At 44.9% G+C, this 20,171-nt stretch overlaps 2 protein-coding genes and 1 long non-coding RNA gene across 53 annotated transcripts in view; 2 read left to right on the top strand and 1 right to left on the bottom strand.

Annotated features, from left to right (window-relative positions):
* The window catches only part of THUMPD3 (THUMP domain containing 3), a 23,862-nt gene extending 19,925 nt beyond the window's left edge, over positions 1 to 3,937 (top strand). For both annotated transcript variants that reach the window (XM_069561754.1, XM_069561755.1), the window contains exon 10: positions 26 to 3,937. In XM_069561754.1, coding sequence (XP_069417855.1) covers positions 26 to 175 — 150 coding nt within the window. In that variant the 3' untranslated portion in view covers positions 176 to 3,937. The remainder of the gene's footprint in view (positions 1 to 25) is intronic.
* On the bottom strand, positions 3,935 to 19,728 carry LOC138424574 (uncharacterized). 2 transcript variants are annotated; one of them, XR_011250870.1, is made up of 4 exons: positions 19,645 to 19,728; positions 11,421 to 12,032; positions 10,948 to 11,176; positions 3,935 to 7,575 (listed from the first exon to the last, which is right to left on the bottom strand). It is a non-coding gene; the product is annotated as an uncharacterized lncRNA (long non-coding RNA). The 2 variants fall into 2 exon arrangements; XR_011250871.1 differs by lacking the exon at positions 19,645 to 19,728 and adding an exon at positions 12,654 to 14,504 and having other exon boundaries at positions 3,948 to 7,575.
* SETD5 (SET domain containing 5) overlaps positions 19,390 to 20,171 on the top strand; it is an 80,606-nt gene continuing 79,824 nt past the window's right edge. For 13 of the 49 annotated variants that reach the window (XM_069561752.1, XM_069561746.1, XM_069561739.1 and 10 more), the window contains exon 1: positions 19,830 to 20,171. The gene's annotated coding sequence lies outside the window, so the exon portion shown is untranslated. The other 36 variants (XM_069561734.1, XM_069561731.1, XM_069561719.1 and 33 more) reach the window with 11 other exon arrangements.

Here is a 20,171-nt window from a genome sequence, read left to right as displayed (position 1 = left end):
TACTTTTCTTTTTGTGTATACACAGGCATTATCTGGAATGGGACACCTATGGCGGAAGGTGCATACCGTTTGGGTCAACATAGGGGGTCTTCATGCTGCAGTTTATCTCCTGAAACGTACACCTCAAAGTTTTGTTCATCCTTCAGAACAAGATGGAGAAAGATGTCCTTGGTAATACAAAGATCGAAAATGATTACTAATATCTATGATATCAGCACGAAGAACTTGCTTTGAGAGAAAAAATAGTATTAATCAAAGATTTGGTATAAATCTCTTCACCATAGTTAGGAAAAGGTATAAATGGAATAAGTCTTATAAGAAAGTAGAGCTTTTCTTTGGCGCTGTTTGAAAGGGGTAGTTGAGCAATTAGTACTTTTCTTAAAAGGCTTTAAAGATGCTAAGCCTACTAAAATGTTCCGGGATTTGGGTTTAGAACATTTTCAGGCTTTGTAACAGTTCCTGTTTTCCACTGTAGGTGGAAAGTTACTCTGGCCTCATGGAAAAGCAGAGAGCCTAATCAGAGCATGAGGTTACATTTCATTGCCTGTGCAGCTTTGCTGTTTAGTTACTCAAGTTTTTTACATCAGTTTCTAAAAATGAAGCATTATTATGCTTTGTAAAATAGTGTTTGTTCCATGACAAGCTAAATCTTATATAAGTCTTATATATGAGACTTAGAGTTTACTTTCTGCCTTAAAAGTTATAACATCAGTGAATACATTAATCTGAAGATAGACACTCCTGTTTGTAAACAGCAGCAAATACAATGGTAAATGAAAGAAGGGACCAACAAGCCATACTTAAAGAAATTTTATTTTTTTCTTTTAGTACACAAAGGTGATGCTTTTCAAAATCAGACATAAACCTGTCAAAGTATTTTTGTTGGCTTTTCTAAAGGATTAGAGAACTGATGAATTAAAAACTTCACGCAAGTCCTGTTATTTTTCTCAGTCACTCTGCTGTGCCGTGCTTAGTTGCTCAGTCATGTCCAACTCTGTGAGGGTCCATCGACTGTGTAGCCCTTCCAGGCTCCTGTGTCCATGGGGATTCTCCAGGCAAGAATACTGGAGTGGGTTGCCATGGCCTCCTCCAGGGGATCTTCACGACCCAGGAATTGAACCAGAGACTCCTGCATTGCAGGTGGACTCTTTACCAGCTGAGCTACCATATTTGCTTTTCCAGTCCTTCCCAAAACAATGGAAAATGAAATAACCTAAAAATTGAGTCGTGTGAAACCAGCGCTTCCCTGGGACAGATTAGATGTGCAGTTTTATGTGGGATTCTGTATTCAGTTTATCTTGGAGTTTCTGGCTACATTCAGCTTAGATTTTTCAGTGCCACGTTAGTTACATAACAGTGCTGTTCATAATTAACTTTTGATGTCTCATCTAGAATAAAAGGACAGTGTTTATTTCCTTTGAAAGAGAAGTTCAGATTAGCAGCATAATCCAGTCTTTGTATGGTTTCTCTCTGATATACCTCCTATTTGAGTATGAATTGGAAATGAGACATTTATAAGGGTCTTATATCCTAGACTCGAGTTTCTACCATTATCAGAATGCATAGTTGGACTATTATAGGTTCAACATAAAATCTTTCAACATAAAATCTTTCATCTCATAAAATGTTTAAACCTTTTAAAACTGTTAGTCTGCAGTCCACGGGAGTAGAGTTCAAGGAACATGTCTGTTTTCTTTGCTGCTTACCAAGTGCCTGACACATGTACCTACCAGCATGGACATTTAATATTTGTTGAACATAGACATTTTTGCATATTGGCTGTTCTTGAGTATATCAGATTTGTGCTGGATCTATCATAGCTTTAGTCCTATTAATACCATTGTAAAAACATGAACAGATTGGTTTAAGATGATATATGTAGTGAACACTATAATGGTTTGTCATCTTCCTCCCTAGTATTGTTTTGTAATCTGGTGACAAGAACAGGAAATGTGCTACGTGAGGGATTCAGGAAAGCTGAGATGAGTTATACATGACACTGCCACCTACTAGTTGCATGATCTTGGTTTTTCACTTTTGAAGTGGGCCTGCTGCACCATGGTAATGTCAAAAGATGGGGAAGGTAATCTTAATAATCTGAACAAAAAATGACTTGAGGTAATAGACCAGACATTCAATATATTTTAGAGGGAGGAGAGAAATAACAGACATTGAGACAAATTTTTTAAGTTTAATGAAAGGAAAGGAAGATGGTTATCTCTGAGACTGACAATGTACTAGTGGCTAGAGAGAGAAACATTTGTTTAAACATTTCTTTTCAAGTGGTAATAAGACTTTTCAGAAAATTTTAGATTCTTAACATACCAGTGTCAGACATGGTTTAAGTCTGCACTACAGGGACTGTAGAGTGAAAAAAAGTATTTTAAAATATCTGTAAAATACCTAAAGTACATTAATGCCCACAAGTGTATATTATTAGTGAGTTAGGCAGAGAAAAGCCTTTTCCAAGTTTAGGTGAGGTGTTATGTAAGAATATAAAGTTTGAAAATTCTAGGACAAAAAGTCAAAATTATTGTACCTTGGTTACATTTTTAAGTTCAAGAGAAACTCTCCTGTACCAAATTTTTAAATGTGCACAATGTGGAAAAAACTATAAGCTTGCTATATCAACCCTGATACCTTTGTCCTAAAGGCTAACACAAATACCAATCAGTTATGAAGTAACAACTGTTTAATTATATATTCCATGATGAAAGAAAATTTTTACTGGGAAGGAGGATGGTGGTGGTGTTTTTCCCAAGCCCAAATTTTGAATTTCCAACTATCTACTGTTACTTGCCCTTTCTCTGTATGTCCTACCTAATATTAAAACTCAACATGAACCTCTTTCCCCACTAAAACCTGCTCCCTGTCCCAGCATGCCCATCCTCCCAGTAATCCACATTTAACTCTGGGAGCCACTGTAACTACATTGACATATTCGACAGGTATGAATGTTTATATATATATATACACACACACACTATGCTATAGCAGGTTTCTTCTCAGGAACTCTTTACATTCTTAAAAATTCGGGGCCCCAAGTAGCTTTGTTTACCAGTATCTTATCATATTAGATTAAAATGAGAAAAAAGGTTTCAGTAACAAATATGTAACATTAACATTTTCATAGAAGAAACTATTTTCCACAAAGACTGGCAATGTTGTGTATTTTTGTAATTCAGCTCTCTGAAATCTCTGCCTTAAGAGAAGGCACTGTGCTGGATTTTTATCTCCTGCATTCAGTTGGTTGAAATGTTACTTATTTGCAATTTTGTTATTTTATGTATTGCCCATGTAGAAATTAGTGGCTCACCTTAGTTACAGAAATATTCCAAGTGTTGGCCCAGCTTATTACATAGTAGCTAAAATGGTTACATTAAAAAAACACTAAGTACCGAAAAGATGTCAAACTCCTTTCAAGCTCCTTTAAATTTTCCAAAAGTTCTACTCTTTACTTCCAAATTTGAAATTTTATCATTGATAACTGTCAGTTGTTTCCCCTGAAAAGATTACCTCCATCATACTCAGAAAAATGTCTGCCGAACAGCCAACTCTGACAACAAAAATTTGACAGTCATTCTTTGGAGTAAAACTGGTATTATAAGAAAACAGGAGCTAATTCAGCCTGCAGTTCAATTGCATATTTTTTCTTGAGACAACCAGAGTACTTTAGCATGTAGCAGAAGCACCACATGTAAACTTTCCATTTCATAACTTAAGTTTTTGGCCCAGATTTAAATAAATAATTTTACTATTTTCACAAGGACATCACTAAATGAAACATGAAACTCTGACCACCACACTGCAAATGGGTGGCAGTAAAGAATGACTGCTAGTTTGGGACCACTGTATTATGCCAAATGCTGGCAGTTTTAACTACCTTTGCTTTTCAACATTAGTGAAAATATCAGAATAAACTGAGATTTTAAAGTTATTCAACACTGTCTCAGGAAATGTGTTTATTGTGCATCACGTAGGATAGTTTGACGCTGCTGCTGACAACTAAAAGCAAAATAACAAAACACAGCCATGTTTGTAGATTCATCCACTGTAAGGCGTTAAGTATATTTCTACGGATGAGATATTCACACAACACTTCCTTCATGTCTGACGACAAATCTTAAACTCATTGTTAAAGAGTAGCATTACCATAATTTTAAATTTTTCATCCCACACATATTTAGGAGCATCAACTATCTGTAAAGTTTCTCTATCACCATGTATGTATGTTCCTTTAGCCAATGCCATATAGTAAATTGTCCTTTAATATACTTCAGTAGATATTATAGTTTTTTTGGAATTGATTCTCCCTCAGACCACTGTGAAATATTAACCTTTTTAGCATTTTCAGACATAAATGGTATAGTTGTGCATTGAACATGTAGTCTTACAACCAGTCTTTTAAGCCAATGATTCATTCTTAAATAAGAAAAATATAAATTGGTTTATTATGAGAAAATTTATATTCTAAAATTGTAATTCAATATAAAAGTTTATAAGTTGTGAGAAAATATTTAAAACCTTATTTTACAACAAGACAACAGAATGTATTCATATTCATGCTTAGGCACAAAGTCTACAGGATTTTATAACAACTGCATAATACTGAAGTTTGCTGGGATTTTGAAGGTATAACCTAAAGAGTGAGTTAACTTGTACAGATGCAGACATTCATACTTAAACCTTAGGAAATTATAGTAAATTGAAGAATATACAGCACCATTCAATTAACATGTGATGACAGTACCACATACCATGTAGCCTCTACACACTTGTGAGAATAAGTCAGAAAGGTTAATGAGTTTCGAAAAGTTTGTTTCATTTTAGTATAGTATTTCTGCTACATACAAATGAGTTTCATTCGGAGAGCACACTGGTGAATCTAATTTGTTTGTAAGTATAACAAAGTTAGCCTAGGTATTGTTATGCCCAAGTTGTGAAATCTCCCAGGGACCACCATGGAGCAGATGTCCGATGCAAAAGCAATGGAGTTTTTATTACCAAGCTCAAGCTGGGGCCCCCATCGTTACCAACACAGTGGCTATGGGAAGGAGCCCCGAGTTTTGGGTTACATTGCTTATATAGGGTATATTCATGTAAAGGGGAATTTCCAGGCTGGAGGACATCTGATTGGTCACCCTCTTTCGAAGGGTTGTGTGTTGATTTCTGATTGGGTCTTATTACCTAGGCAAACCACAAATTCCTAAACGTAAAGTCAGGAGATTTTGGTCTGAGGTCTGATTGGCGCGTGGATAGTGGGGTGAGATCGGGTGATTTCCAAAGTCTTTTTCTGGGAACCTCACAAAATGGAGTTTCTCTTTTTGACAAGATGGAGTAGCTTAGGTTCTTCATTCCCCCATTCCCAAGGATCCAGGACAGACCCAATCATGGGTCTGTAGTCAGATCTATATTGTCTCCCGCTAAGGGGGCTGTTGGTAGGGCTGTATATTGGGACCTGAGCACCATAAGCTGCACCATGTTGATGCAGCTTTTCATGAAGGTTATTAGTTTGTTTAATAAACATGGTCCGAAGGTGAGTAGCAAAAGCAAGATAATCAGAGGCCCTGCCAAGGAAGATATGAGGGTTGTGAACCAGGGGGATGAGTTGAACCAGGATTCAAACCAACTCTTGAGACATTTCTCTTTCTCTTTTTCTCTGATTTAGCCCTTCCCTTATCTTGGCCAGGGATTCTCTGGCCACCCGAGTGATCTACATAAAAACAGCACTCTTCTCCTAATGCGGCGCATAGGCCCCCTTCTATTTTGCAGTACTACTTCCGCCAGGGAGCTCAGCAACTCTTGGAGGTGGCTGATTGAGCTTTCTAGTCACGCGATACCAAGATCAATGGCTGCCCTTAGGCTGGAATAATGTTGATTCTGTAATAAAAAAGAGGATATCCCGGTTCCTGCCTCAGCTGTTCCTAACCCCAACAAGACTGTGAGGGTTAAAGCCGTGACCGGTTCTCTCTTGGGCCAGTGACAGTCTCCTAGTTGTTGGAGTTCATCATTGGAGTGATAGAACAGTCGGGGGACTAATAGTACTAACACACAGAAATCTTTTGAGTCATTTAACATCTGCCCATGTATACAAGGTGCTAAGCCTGTGGAGCATGCCCACCAATTTTCTTGGGGAGGTACCAGGTACTCAGTTGTTTTTATAGAGTCTGTGGCACTGCAGAGGTATTGATAGGTTTGGGGGACATTCCCTATGCAGAGGCCCTGTCCAGTCACTCATTGGAGAGTTAATCTTGCATCCCTTCTTTGCTGCCATCAGCAAGCTCTGTGGTCTCTCGTTTGGGTGTAATTTCCCAGGATGGCTATGTCTTCATAAGGGGGTTTGATGTCATAACATAACCAGCAACTATTAGGTCTGGGTGGGTGGAATTTAGGACCTGATAGGTACTATCATGTCAAATAACAGGTCCTGACCATCTTTAACACTGGCCACTGTTAAGTTGAGGGAGGTTGTTTGTACTGGTAAACCTGGGCCCGGGAGGCGTCCAGGTAGGCTCCGGGGCACTAGGACAGAATTACGCCCTATGCCTTAACTTGGGCCTGTCTGTGTGGGCTCTATTTTTAGCCTAACAGTGAATAATAATCCATTATCATATCCTGATTGATATAGCCGGAGGCCCCAAGATTGTCCTGCCTCCCAACTGGGGAACTTTTTTCCTTCGGTTGAAAATTTGAGCCTTACCGGGTTGCAAAGAAACCTCATACAAGGCCCCGTAACGAGAGATCCCCTCCCATGTCCCCCAGTTAATCCGGTGGGCCCTGGGACGCGACTCAAAGTAATCAAGTCTCCTCGAGTAGGAGGTTCCCAGTCGACAGTCCCCGTTGACTCGCATCCCCAAGTGGCACAGTAAAATTTGTCAGCGCCCCCGCAGTTATTGACTGTTACCCGGTCCCATCTTCCCACGGGGCATACATAGAAGGTAGTGTCCCGCAAGGCTGCTTGTTGAATGAAATGACTGCATCCAGGTCCTGAGTTGGTAGGGGGTCGGGTATTGCAACGATTAATGCCGGCCCCACATTCTGGTTTACCGGGCGTTCTTACCTCCCAGTCACCGATGTCCCAAGATCCCACGGCCAGAAGACAGATGTCAAATTCCAAGTCTGGCCACCAGGTATTTTTAGGATAGATGGCCGAGGTAGAGTTAATTACCTCTCCTGTGGTCGTACTTAAAACCATCCAAGTCAGGTTCATGGGTTGACGGGGGTTAGCGGCAGCATCAGGCCATATAGACAACAGCATAAACAGTATTTTTATCATCCTTGTAGCTTGAGCTTGAGTTTGTCTTGTCCAGCCTGGCATTCCATTGGGGAAGGAACTCTTCTCTCAAGACAAACAGGTATGCAGGCCGTACGTGAGTGTAGTAAACCCAAGTGGATATGCTGTCAACCTTGAGTGCAGTGGGCGTCTTCAAGACAACCAGGAAGGGTCCTTTCCATCTGGGTTCTAGGGTCTCCTGGTGATGGCGGTGCACGAACACCCAGTCTCCTGGCCGGTAGCGGTGGGGTTCAGGTGGCAGGCCTGATTCATACAGAGCCTTGAGTCTCTTCCATGTGTCCCTGTGGGAGATGATCAAAAACTACTCTTTTGTCTCTGGTCATCTATTTCTTTTAGCACCTCTGTTTTTAGGTTAGGAATTATTGGGGGAGGTATTCCATACATAATCTTGAAGGGGATAAGTCCCAGTTGGTAGGGGGAGTTCCACACCCGGTATAGGGCTAAGGGTAGGAGAGCCACCCAGTCCCCGCCAGTCTCAGCAACTAGTTTTGTTAATGTTTGAGTGTTCTATTCACCCTTTCTACCTGTCCCAAGCTCTGGGGCCTGTAGGCGCAATGCAACTTCCATTTAGCCCCTAAAGCCCGGGCTACCCCCTGGCTTACCTGAGATACAAAGGCTGGCCGACTGTCCGACCCTACCTGTGCAGGAAAACCTGAACCGTGGCAAGATGTCTTCAATCAACTTTTTGGCCACCACCTGTGCTGTTTCTCTTTTGGTGGGGAAAGCTTCTACCCAACCTGAGAAGGTGTCTATGAATACCAGTAGATACTTGTATCCATATCTACCCGGTTTTACCTCCGTGAAGTCCGCCTCCCAGTAGGTTCCTGGTCGACTTCCACGCTCTCTAGATCCTGGGTTGGTTGGGTGCTGGGCAGCGTTGGTGAGCTAGCAGGCGTTGCATGTAGATACAGTGTTTTTTATTGTTGGTCTGACGTCTCTCATGGTTATTTTGGCATGTCTAATCAAGTCCTGCATCTTGCAGGTCCCCAGGTGAGTGGCGTGATGCAGCTTCAGTATTTGTTTTCCCAGCTCTTCTGGGAGGATCAGGGAGCTATCCGCTGCCCGCCACCACCCGGTCAATTGTTGGGTCATGGGCAAACTTTTTATCCAGTCTGTCTCTTGATGAGTAGTCGGGCTGAGCTGGCAAAACAGGACTTTCAGGGTCAGGCAGTTGTAGGGTGCCTTCTATTACTGTGCCCTGGGCAACATCTCAGGCTGCCTTATCTGCCAAGTTGTTTCCCTTTGATCGGAGTGTTCGACTTCTGGTGTCCCAGGCAATGTATTATGGCTAGTTTTTTAGGAAGCCATAATGCTGAGAGGAGGGCCTTTTATTTCTTCGTTTTTGATTGTTTTACCCTCCGCCATGAGGAGGCCCCTGAATATGAGCAGTAGCAAAGGCGTATCGGCTATCAATAATGATGTTAAGTTTCTTGCTCTCTCCCAACTGGAGAGCTTTTGTTAGGGCGATTAACTCAGCCTTTTGAGCCGAGGTGCCCGGAAGTAATGCTTCCGCCCATATGATTTGGGTCTCAGTGGTTACGGAGGCCCCTGCATACATGAGTCCATTTTAGACAAAACTGCTCCCATCCATATACCAGGTAACTTCAGCATCCGCTAGAGGGCGATCTTGCAAGTCCTCTCATGTTCCATGTACCTGGGTTAGTATGTCACCGTAGTCGTGGATTTGGGCTTCTAAATCCGGGTTAGGAAGCAGTGTAGCTGGGTTGAGAGCAGTAGGCTGCAGAAAGATGATTCTGGAGGGGTTTAGCAGTAGTCCCTGGTAGTGGGTAGGCCGAGCGTTGTTGATCCATCTATCTGGAGGTTGTTTTAGTATACCCTCAATGGCATGGGGGGCCGTGATATGCAACTCTTGCCCCAGTGTCAGTTTATCTGCATCCTTGACCATTAGGGCCACTGCTGCAATCATGCGGAGGCATGGTGGCCAGCCTGACGCCACGGGGTCTAGGTGTTTAGACAAGTAAGCCACTGGCTGCTTCCAAGGTCCCAAATGTTGCATCTCCCTTTTGCCACTCCCTGTTTTTCATCTACATACAGGAGAAAGGGTTTTGTAACGTCAGGCAACCCCAGAGCGGGGGCTGACAGCAGGGCCGTTTTAATGGTTTTGAAAGCCGTCTCCATCTGTTCCGTCCAGCTGAAAGGGGTGGTACTCTTTGTAGCTTCATATAAAGGTTTAGCCAGTTCCGCATAATTAGGGATCCAAAGGCGGCAAAAGCCAGTGGACCCCAAAAATTCTCTCACATTTCAAGGTGAATCTGGGGTAGGGACTTTGAGTATCATCTCCTTTTGTGCCCCCAACAGCCGTCTCTGGCCCTCTTTTAATACATAGCCCAGGTAGGTGACCTCCGGTTGGCATATTTGAGCCTTTTTGGCTGAGGCTCGGTATCCTAATTTTCCAAGGGTCTGCAATAGTTCTTGGGTGCCCATGAGGCAGGTTTGTTGATCCTTGACTGCAATCAAGAGGTCATCTACATATTGTAACAAGGTTAGTTTGGGGTGTTGTCTGAACTCACCCAGGTCCTCATGAAGGGCCTCGTTTAAGATGGTGAGGAATTCTTGAATCCCTGCAGCAGCCGGGTCCAGGTCAGCTCGCTGTTATTTCCTTCTTCCGGGTCGGACCATTCAAAGGCAAAAAGATCCTGGCTTCTGGGCGCCAGGGGAAGGCTGAAGAAAGTGTCTTTTAAATCTAGGACTGTATACCAGTGTTGGTCTGGTGGGAGTGAGCTCAGGAGGTTGTATGGGTTCGGCACAGTGGGGTGAATATCTAAAACTCGGTGGTTGACCTCTCGTAGATCCTGTACTGGCCGATAGTCATGAGAATTGGGTTTTTTGACCGGGAGGAGGAGGGTTTTCCAGGCCGACTGGCAGGGTCTCAAGATCTTCTGGGCCAGGAGTCTGCGGATATGGGGGGTGATCCTGTCGGGCCTCCAGGGTCAGGGAGCATTGTTGGACCCAGACGGGGTCGGCCCCTGGCCTGAGACCTATGTATATAGGAGGGCGGTGTCCAGCAAAGCCAGTTCCCCGTCTTGGCCCATGCATCGGGGAATTCATCTAGCCATTTTTGAATGTCCACTGGGGGTGGTATAGGTTTCTGGTGCAACTGATATTCATCTTCTAATTGGATGGTCAGTACTTGGATCGGTCTGCCCGACTGGTCGAGTATTTTAGTTTCCCCTGGGAGGAAATGAATCTGGGCCCCCATTTTGGTCAACAGGTCTTGTCCTAACAGCGGGAAGGGGCATTCCGGAATGACCATGAAAGAGTGGGATACCCATCCTGCACCCAAAGTCCACTGATCTTCGGGTAGTCCATTGATAGTTTCATTCCAGTAGCCTCCCGCACCCAAGAGGTGTTTTCGGCCGGTTTTCCCTGGGGCTCTAGCAAAACCAAATATTGAGCCCCTGTGTTGACAAGGAAGTCAATTGGGGTCCCCTCCACTTTTAGGGTTACCCTGGGTTCAGGGTGGGGCGCTGAAACCCATCCTCTCTAGTCACTCATTTCTTCGATGGCCAGGATGGGGGTGTTTCATGGCCCCATTTTTCCTTGGGACATTCTTTGGCCCAATGTCTCTCTTCTTTACAATAGGCACACTTTTTTTTTTCCCAATGCTGGTCGCGTAGGGGGACGATTCTTACCTTTAGTAGCTAGGCGGCGCAACTGGCACTCCTTTCTCCTGAGTCAGGAACTGTAGTGGCCAGCAGGATGCGTGCCATGTTACGGGTCTGGCAGTCTGCTGCTTTGGCTTGTTTTTCCTCGGGGGTCTCTCGGGTGTTGTAGACTCTCTCTGCTAGTCGTTAAATCTTGGATACTCTTTTCACCCAGGTGGTCTAGTTTTTGTAGCTTTTTTCTAATATCAGGGGCCACCTGATTGACAAAGTGCATTATCAAGGTGGCCTAGGTGCCTTCTGCTTCTGGATCCATGGGGGTGTATTGTCTAAAAGCTTCCATCAGCCTTTCCAGGAAGGCTGCTGGGCTCTTGGTGGGGCCCTGTTGAACATCTACTCTAGCTAGGTTAGTGGGTTTCCGTGCAGCTGCCTTAAGCCCCCGCCGCCGCCCCCCCCCCGCCCCCCACCAAGAGTCTGGCGGTAGACCCTGAGCCTCTCCTTACCTTGCGCTGTATTGTAATCCCAGTCAGGTCGTGATAAAGGAAAAGAGGCATTAATTTCATCTATATTAGTGGTGGGTTCTCCATTTGCCCCTGGGACCCTTTTTCAGGCCTCATTTTGTATTCTCTCTCTTCTGTGGTAAAGAGAATCTGGAGCAGCTGTTGGCAGTCATCCCAGGTGGGCTGGTGGGTGAAGAGCACAGTCTCTAGAAGATTGGTTAAATCTCTAGGGTTATCTGAGAACTTGGCATTTTGGGATCTCCAGTTATATAGGTCACTAGTAGAGAAGGGCCAATATTGATGAGTTTGGTTTCCTTCCTCATCGGGGGGGCCGGCCACTCGTAAGGGGAGGGCAACGGTTGAGTCTGCTGGCCCCTCCAGGGCCATGGCTCACCGACGGCGTGTATTTTGTGCAGGCCCCCCTCCCTGTGTTTCGGCCCTGGGTAGAGGGATGGCGGGGGCAGGCGGTGGTTTGGGGGGTTGGTAAGGGGGAGGGAAGAGGAGTTCTTCTTCTGTTCCCTTCTGCAGAATAGGGTAGAGTGGTGCCGTTGGTTCAGGCTCCTTGGGATTCTTCAGGCTCTTTCGGGTCACTAACACCTGATTGATGGAAAATCCCTGTTGAGGAAAGAAAGGTTTTACCAAAGGGGGGGGGGGGCAACACAGTATTTTCCCATATGATGATACAGGGAACTTGGTCAGGGTGTCCGATGCGTGGTCGGATGATATCTCGGACTCGGTGTACAGTTTCCAAATCAAAGGTGCCTTCTGAGGGCCATCCTACATTCAAGGTTGGCCATTCTGCACTGCAAAAAGTGATTAATTTATTCTTTTTGACTTCCACAGAGGTCATGAGTGCGCATTCTGACCTCCTTGAAATGATCAGTAATCAAGGATAGAGGCGTGGGGCTAGAATGGCGTTGCCCCATCGTCCCTGGATCAATCAAATGTTGGTAAATTAACACAGACAAAATGGACAGCCAGACAGACAGACAGAAGAAATATACCTCCGGGAGTTCAGAGGCAAAACTGAAAGTAAGACGACAGCCTCCAGCTGTTCAGCAGGAGCGACCTGCTATCGTCTACAGAGAACAGGGGCACTCCGTCCCCTCCGAGGGGGTCAGGGACGTCTCCCAACGACCCACACCGGCGACCTGTTGGCGCATCTGCCTGAGTCATATACCGGTTTCAGAAAATAGGCCTTATCAGAAACGAGGAAAAAGAAAGAAAAAAGCTTACTGGCTGCAGATGACTCTCCGGATCAGTCCTCCCGTGGAGCCGGTGGGAGATCCTGGACGAGCCCCCAAATGTTAAGCCCAAGTCGCGAAATCTCCCAATGACCACCAGGGAGCTGATGTCCAATGCAAAAGCAAGAGAGTCTTTATTACCAAGCTCAAGCTGGGGCTCACACCGTTACCAACGCAGTGGCTATGGGAAGGAGCCCCGAGTTTTGGGTTACATTGCTTATATAGGGTATATTCATGTAAAAGGGGATTTCCAGGCTGGAGGACATCTGATTGGTCACCCTCTTTTGAAGGGTTGTGTGTTGATTTCTGATTGGTTCTTATTACCCAGGCAAACCACAAATTCCTGAAGTCAGGAGTTTTTGGTCTGAGGTCTGATTGGCACGTGGATAGTGGGGTGAGGTCGGGTGATTTCCAAAGTCTTTTTCTGGGAACTTCACAAAATGGAGTTCTCTTTTTGACAAGATGGAGTAGCTTAGGTTCTTCAGGTACCTAACTAACACAATTGACTATATTGTATTATACTGAAACAGGTTTATAATACTTTTCACAGAAACATTAATACATAAACATTTTTTCAGTACCCTGAAAAGTACAATAATATAGTGCAAAGGCTGGCATAAAGGGCTGGCATCAAGGGAACAGGCAAGACTTACTGACTGGAGGGGGGAGAGGAGGTGGGAGATAGTAGAGTTGAAGGTTATCAGCAATAGGAGATGGAAAGTAAGCTGCAGTTTCTGTGATACCTGACCTGGATGGCACAAGTTCTGTTTCCTTGCTGGATTCAAGTCTATCTGAATAGCACAGATTCTGGTTCTTCGCTGGATTCAATTCTGTCTACCCTCTTGAATACCTGATCCAGTGATGTCTGGGTAGTAGCTCTTTTTTTCTCATCAGAGAAGACACAATAGCATTGGATTGCATTAACAGTTGCTGCAACCTCTATGTACTGGTCTACGTTTGGATCCTGTGTCTCAAAGAGTACCAGTGCCTCCTCAAAGAAAACCCCTACATCATGACAATGTACACAAGACATGTGAACTAACTTACATGAATGGAGAGAAAGTTTGCAACTTGAACGTTCATATGTAAGGAACTTAACTGTATTACGAAAACAGTTTTGACCCTGAAGACCTCCATATACTTAGGCAACAGGGATACAGCCATAAACAAGCAAAGTCATGCCCTGAAGGAGCAAACTAAAGAAGTATGCAGAAAACACCCCAATTAATAATTATAATTGTGAGAAATGCTATGACACCATTCAGTTGGGGAACCCAATATACTGGAGTTAAGGCATCATGGAAGGCTTCCTTGAGAAAGGAATCTGTTGAGACTATTCTTTTCAGTGACTGACATTTAGCTAGTCCAAGTCTTTGTCTTTCCATCTTGACTGCTACCACTGTATATAAGCCCTTATCGTTTCCTGTTTGGACTACTATAAAAGAACCTAAGTGGTCTCTCTGCCTTCAACCATACAGCCTATCCTGTATGTGCACCTAGATTAAATTTTCTAAAAGACTATTTCCATCAGAAAAGACAGTACTCTAGATTGGTAATAATAGCTAAGCAAGTCAGACCAGAGTTTGGATCCCTGGCCCTTAATAAATTGCTGTCTATAGGAAAGTTGTTCAGTCTCACAGCTTTAGTTTCCTACTCAGTTAGATGAGGTTTTATGTATCAGAACCACCCTAATACACTGGCCAAAATTCAGCATACTATCCAGTACACAACTGGAACTCAATATTATTAGTTCATTTCTTCTATCCTGTGCTTCCATTAGCTTTGCCTATAATATGCACTAGAGTAAGCTGCCACTGCTTATTATAGTAAAACATATGGGATGAGATTTTGACTGAAGGTCAGTAAAAAGAAAAAAGTTTGTAAAGAGTGTTGATTGAACTGACCAGAATCCATTCGCTAGACATGCTTAGTTAGCTGGTAAAATAACTAGTTCTACAAATGTACCTGAAAATGTGTTACTGTTGTCAGCAGGAAGAGCCCAGTATAAACAACTTTTTCAAAAACCCGAAAAACTAGAAAACAGGGTAATCAAGTACTACTACAAACCAAAGGTCCAGGAAAAAAACTGGAAAGTAGGATTATTAAATGTAACCATGACTTTTAGATATAATCAGAGAGGAAGAAATAGTCTCTCTAGTCACCAGTAAGGGTATACTTTACTGGTATACCTTCAACTGTGGCCTACATAAATCTAAATATTTTATTCCAGCCATTAACAGTTCTCTAATATTCCAGTTTCTCACCCATTCCATCAAGACTCCATGGGGGTCATGGATAAGAAAGTCTTCTAGAGTAATACATTCTCCAATATAAAGCAGTACACTATCAGGTAACTAAATCAACAATTCTCAGTCTGCAATCTAAAGTACCAGACTTCTGGGTACATGACCTAATGATGTGTTCTATAATTAAGGTTGGCCTGTGAACTTCCCTGGTGGTCCAGTGTTAAGACTCTGTGCCTCCAATATTTGGTGAATTAAAATCTCACATGCTGCCTAAAACAAACTACTCTTACCCTCCTGATGCTGATCCCTATCACATTTTGTATTAATAGTTGCAAACCATAATTTACCGTACCTCTTCTGTACACAAAAAATATGATAGAAAAATTTATGTTCAAATTTTATAAATCTTTTAAAAAATTAAGAGCATTTACAAAATCTTCAATTCTCTCATGCAAGTATGTTTTCATTCTACTCAGTTTTTGTCCTAGGAGTTTAAGAAATAATATGGCTCTACTTCAGAAGGAGCTAAGTAGTGGGTTTGTTTAAAAAATTGTTAATAACAGTCTAAGGAATTCAAGCACAGGAAGAGGCTAAGTGCAAGGGTTTGTACAGGAAACCCAAGGAAGAGCTAAATGGCCAACAAATGTATTCAGAGACCATGAAGTATCAGTTTCCTTTATGAATAGAATATTAGGTAATTTGGGTTAAGTTTCTCCATAAAAGCAGCATTGTTTCTGTGGACTTAAAACTCTTATCTGAAAATCAATTTCACATATAAGTCAATAAAATCAACATTTATTGAGTACTCAGCTCTAGCTTCAGGCACCAAGGAATCAAAAACAAATCCATATCCTTGAGGAATGCATGTAGTGGGAAAATAGACAAAAAAGGAAACGTCTTTCTCAAAAAAAAAAAAAAAAAAGATTTACTTGAAATAGTCTAACATTCCTTCTAAAATAAAAACAAAACAATCTGACCTATAAGCTTCTGAAACTACTAAAGACAGGCATACTGTAGTCCCACAGGACTGTATTTATAGTGTGATTTCCAGCCTACCAACATCGGAAGGATATAAAAGACACAGAATTCTAATGCCCCCCCCACCAATCTTAACTGAATTCAGAATCTCTGGGTGTGACACTGGGAGTCCACATCTCACATTTTAAGGAAAAATTTTAAGTTAAAACATTTCCCTTTTAAAGTCCTATTCCTCACTAAACTTCTGTCGTCATTATGGTTTAATGAAATCCCACTTTCCTAAAATTCATTATGTATTATTTTTTGAAACACAAAACACATCAATACTTGCTGTCTCAACACTGTTCAAGGCAGGTTTATCTTTAGAAATGGTTTTCTGGATTTAGCTGTCAGGAAATGGCAACCTGCTCCAGTATCCTTGCCTGAAAAATCCCATGGATAGCGAAGCTTGGTGGGCTGTAGTCCACCAGGTTGCAAAGAGTCAGACATCACTGAGCAACTGAGCAGGAGAAGCATACAAATAGGTATTGGGTTGGTCAAAAAGTTCATTTGGGTTTTTCCATATCATACGAAAAGCCCAGATGAACTTTTTGGTCAATCCAGTATTAAAACCTGCCAGCCAACCAACCAACCAACCAACCAACCAACCAACCTGGCAGGAGTCAGGGGTGGTGTGGGAGGAACTTAAATGTGCCAGAGGTTCCTTACTGCTCTGTATGAAGAGAAAATTATCAATGTCCATATAAAGATTGAAGGCAGGAGAAGGAGATGACAGAGGACAAGATGGTTGAATGGCATCACCGACTCAATGGACAAGAGTCTGGGCAAGCTCCCAGAGATAGTGAAGGGCAGGGAAGCCTGGTGTGGGGCAGTCCATGGGTCGCAGAGTTGGACACGACTGAGTGAGTGAACATTAAGTATTCTGCAATCCAGAGTCTGTAGCTAGAGCCTCACTAAATTACAGCAGTAATTTAAATTATATAAAATTTAAAATTCAGTTCTTCAGTCACAACTGCCACATGTCCAGGGCTCAAGAATAACATATGGTTAGTGGCCATCATATCAGCACACTACAGAACATTTCCATCACTGCAGAATCTTCTACTGGACAGTGCTAATCTAGAGCACTGGCCAGCACACAAAGAAGTATTAACAGAGGACAATCTATCAAGCCTTATAAAGACATCTACAAGTCACTCACTCTGTTTAAGGTTGGCTAGCCATCAAGGAATATACTAGGAACTTAGGTACAACACTTAACAAGAAGCTCAGAATAGTTAAGAGAACTTAAATAAGCACTGACAACCACCTGAGAAGTGCTATGATTCAACCTGCTATGGGACCAAGAGAAAGGGGATTCTAGCTTAAAGCACAGACCACAGAAGGCAAGATCATAGGGGAGATGATATTTGAGTTTCAACAGTCTTTACTGGAAGGGTAAGGACTATCAAGGGTGGCATTCCAGGAGGAACCACCCTACAAAGAGGTCTAATAATGTTTGGGTTATGTATGTGGAAAACTGTCACAAACAAAAAGGCTGTTAAGATGAGGTTAGTCCACTGAGGGACCTTTCACATCACGTTTGTGATGATGGAATTCATCCTGTCAGTAGTTACCACCCAGTAAAGGAGTTGATCAGTTACTTCCATGCTGTATCTTTGTATGAGAACAACTGTCCTGGACACATGAAAGTTGTATCAGCAGATACCAGACACAAGAGATACTAGTTTGGAGGATACTAGCCTTATGGCAACTGAGCTTGATTACTAACTGATGAGCATATCAATGAAAATGGATTGAAAGGTATTCTAAGGATATAAAAGAGATGCTGCTGAACCTCACGTCCAGTTCTCAGCAAAGCAGTAGTCAAGATCATCTGGACTACTAAGAGGGACAGTAGAATCCCAGCTGAGGTTAAAAAATTAAGTGAATATCAAGGTAAAGACTCAAGAATATCCATAAAAGAGGAATAAACGCATTGCTGGGCAAGAGTGAAGCCTATGCTCGAGCTAGGTAGCCTTAATTGGTGGTGAAACCTGTCTAGTTTCATGACTCACCGGGATACCAAAAACAGGAGAGGAGAAAGCCAATGGTATGACTGGGACAGGCTGAGCAAGTATAACAAACAGAAAATGGGCTGAAAGTATGAGTGAGAGTTGCTAAAAGGCCTGACTCTGAGAATGCAAGGGTGGGGAATTAAATTTTTAAGATCTAATCTAAGACGCTCTGTTTTGGCGGTGTAGCAACGGTCTCAAATGGGGAACTCAAGAGATCATGCCTTTAACCTATTTCTCAACTGTCTCAAACGGGGAGAGTATAAAAGTCAGGAGATCAAGCTTTTAACCTCTCTCTCAATCTCCTGGAAAAAATGCAACAAAAGGATGTTAAGTAGTAACACGCAGTCTCGCTGCATAAAATCAGTCCCAGGTGTTGCCTGGACTTCATTTCACTCCACCACCCCATTATAATTATTTTGTGACACAAACTCAAGTCTGTGGGAAGATAAAGAAATTGGGTTCGTCCTCTAAATCTTATACCTGCTCGATCCACTGCAGGACAACGCCCAGGATTAAGGTTAAGCCTGGGCAAAAGAATCCCGCCCATAATCGAGGAGAGACTCGACATGGAGGCGATGACGAGATCGCGGGGGAGGGAGGGATTCTTCTAGGCCCAGGGCGGTCCTTAGGAGGCAGGAGGCAGCAGAGAACTCCCATAAAGGTATTGCGGCACTCCCCTCCCCCTGCTGAGAAGGGTGCGGCCTCCTCTCCGCCTCCTCCACTGCAGCCACCTCAGGATTGCAGCTCGCGCCGATTTTTGGAGAACATGCACCTCCCACCCACAAGCCAGCGGCACCGACCCCCACTCCTCCCTTCAGCCCCACGGGTCCAGGAGCAGGTCGGGCTAGTCTTGTCCTTCAGGCAGCGGGCGCCCAGGGCGGAGCCGAAATCGCCACCACCCAGAATCCTCGGCCCGGCAGTCCGCCCCCACCTCCAGCGCGCGCTTCCTGCCACGTTGCGCAGGGGCGCGGGGCCAGACACTGCGGCGCTGGGTCTCGGGGAGGACCGTACCAACGACCGCCTCCCCGCCGACCCGCGCAGTGGTTTCGCTCATTTGGGACCCGAGCCAATAACAAGGGGCCGTTCCCTGAGCTTCAGCAGCCAATCAGATGCCGAAGCCAAGCAGGCGGCGGGTAAACCGACTCCCCCGAAGGAAGGGGAGGGTGGTAGGACGCCCGCGCGAAGCCACTTTCACTGACCCTCCCTTCCCACCCCCACCCCTACCTCCCCGTGGGAGGCCGACCGCGCCTGCTCATCCAAGTCTCTCTCCACCCTACCTACCTAAGCACCCACCCAGTGGGCAAAGCGAGAGTCCCTAGGCGGCTGCGCACTCCCGAGGCTGTAACTGACAGGCGCTTTACTCCAACCAAAACCCGCCATTTGTGTTTTCACACACGGCGGGAGGAGCAGCAACCAATCAGTGACAAGACAAGAGCCGGAAGCGCTCCTCCCTCTGCAGGAGCAATGGCTCCGTCCGGATTCGAGCCTTTTCCGCTCCCTTCTCCCTCCCCCTTCGGTTGCCGCAAGGGGGGCCGCACTCTCGCCTGCCTCTGACCACCTCTTTCCCTTTCAGCGTAACAAACGCTATGCTCCCGTCTTCCCACCGGGGAAGGCGACCCCCAGATACCGGCCAGACGACCTCAGCCACCCATCCCCCCACCAATCCGCCGGACCCCCTCCCACCAGAGTTCCGCTCCCCTACCTAGCCGAGGCTCTCTGAGGAGCCGGAGCCCCAGAGCACAGCCTCTTCTCTAGGTGGCCCCGGCGGCTTCCGCTGATTGGCAGCGAGTTGGCCAATGGGTGCGGGGCGGTGGGCGGAGGGGCCAATGGCGCGGCGGGAGGGGGCGTGTCCCGGGTGCCCCTGGCGCCGGCGCTGGGAATCCCCGTGCGGTCAGTGGCGTTTCCGCTCGGGCAGCGGGCTGAGTGAGCTGCTACCGCCGCCGCCGCCGCCGCCGGGGGAGGGGCGGCCGCCGCCCGCCTGCGCTCAGAGACTCACGCAGCCCCAGTCCCGCCAGTCCGCCAACACTGTAGTGCCGGCCCTCCCTCCTTCCCTGGCCCTTCCCCCTCCCCGCCTTTGGCTCGCTCCGCCTTTCTGCCCCCCACCCCCACCTCACGGGCACGGGCCATTCCCGGCCAGGAAACGCCGTGGCGCCGCGTTGGGCCTAACTCGAGTCCTGCTGCCTCCCGGGAGTGCCGTGCGCCGCAGCCCGGGCCCAGGCCTGGGACAAG

The sequence above is a fragment of the Ovis canadensis genome, chromosome 19 (genome assembly GCF_042477335.2).
Source record: "Ovis canadensis isolate MfBH-ARS-UI-01 breed Bighorn chromosome 19, ARS-UI_OviCan_v2, whole genome shotgun sequence".
NCBI lineage: Eukaryota > Metazoa > Chordata > Mammalia > Artiodactyla > Bovidae > Ovis > Ovis canadensis.
Note: the sequence above shows the minus strand (reverse complement) of the source record. Positions and strands in the feature narration are given on the sequence as shown.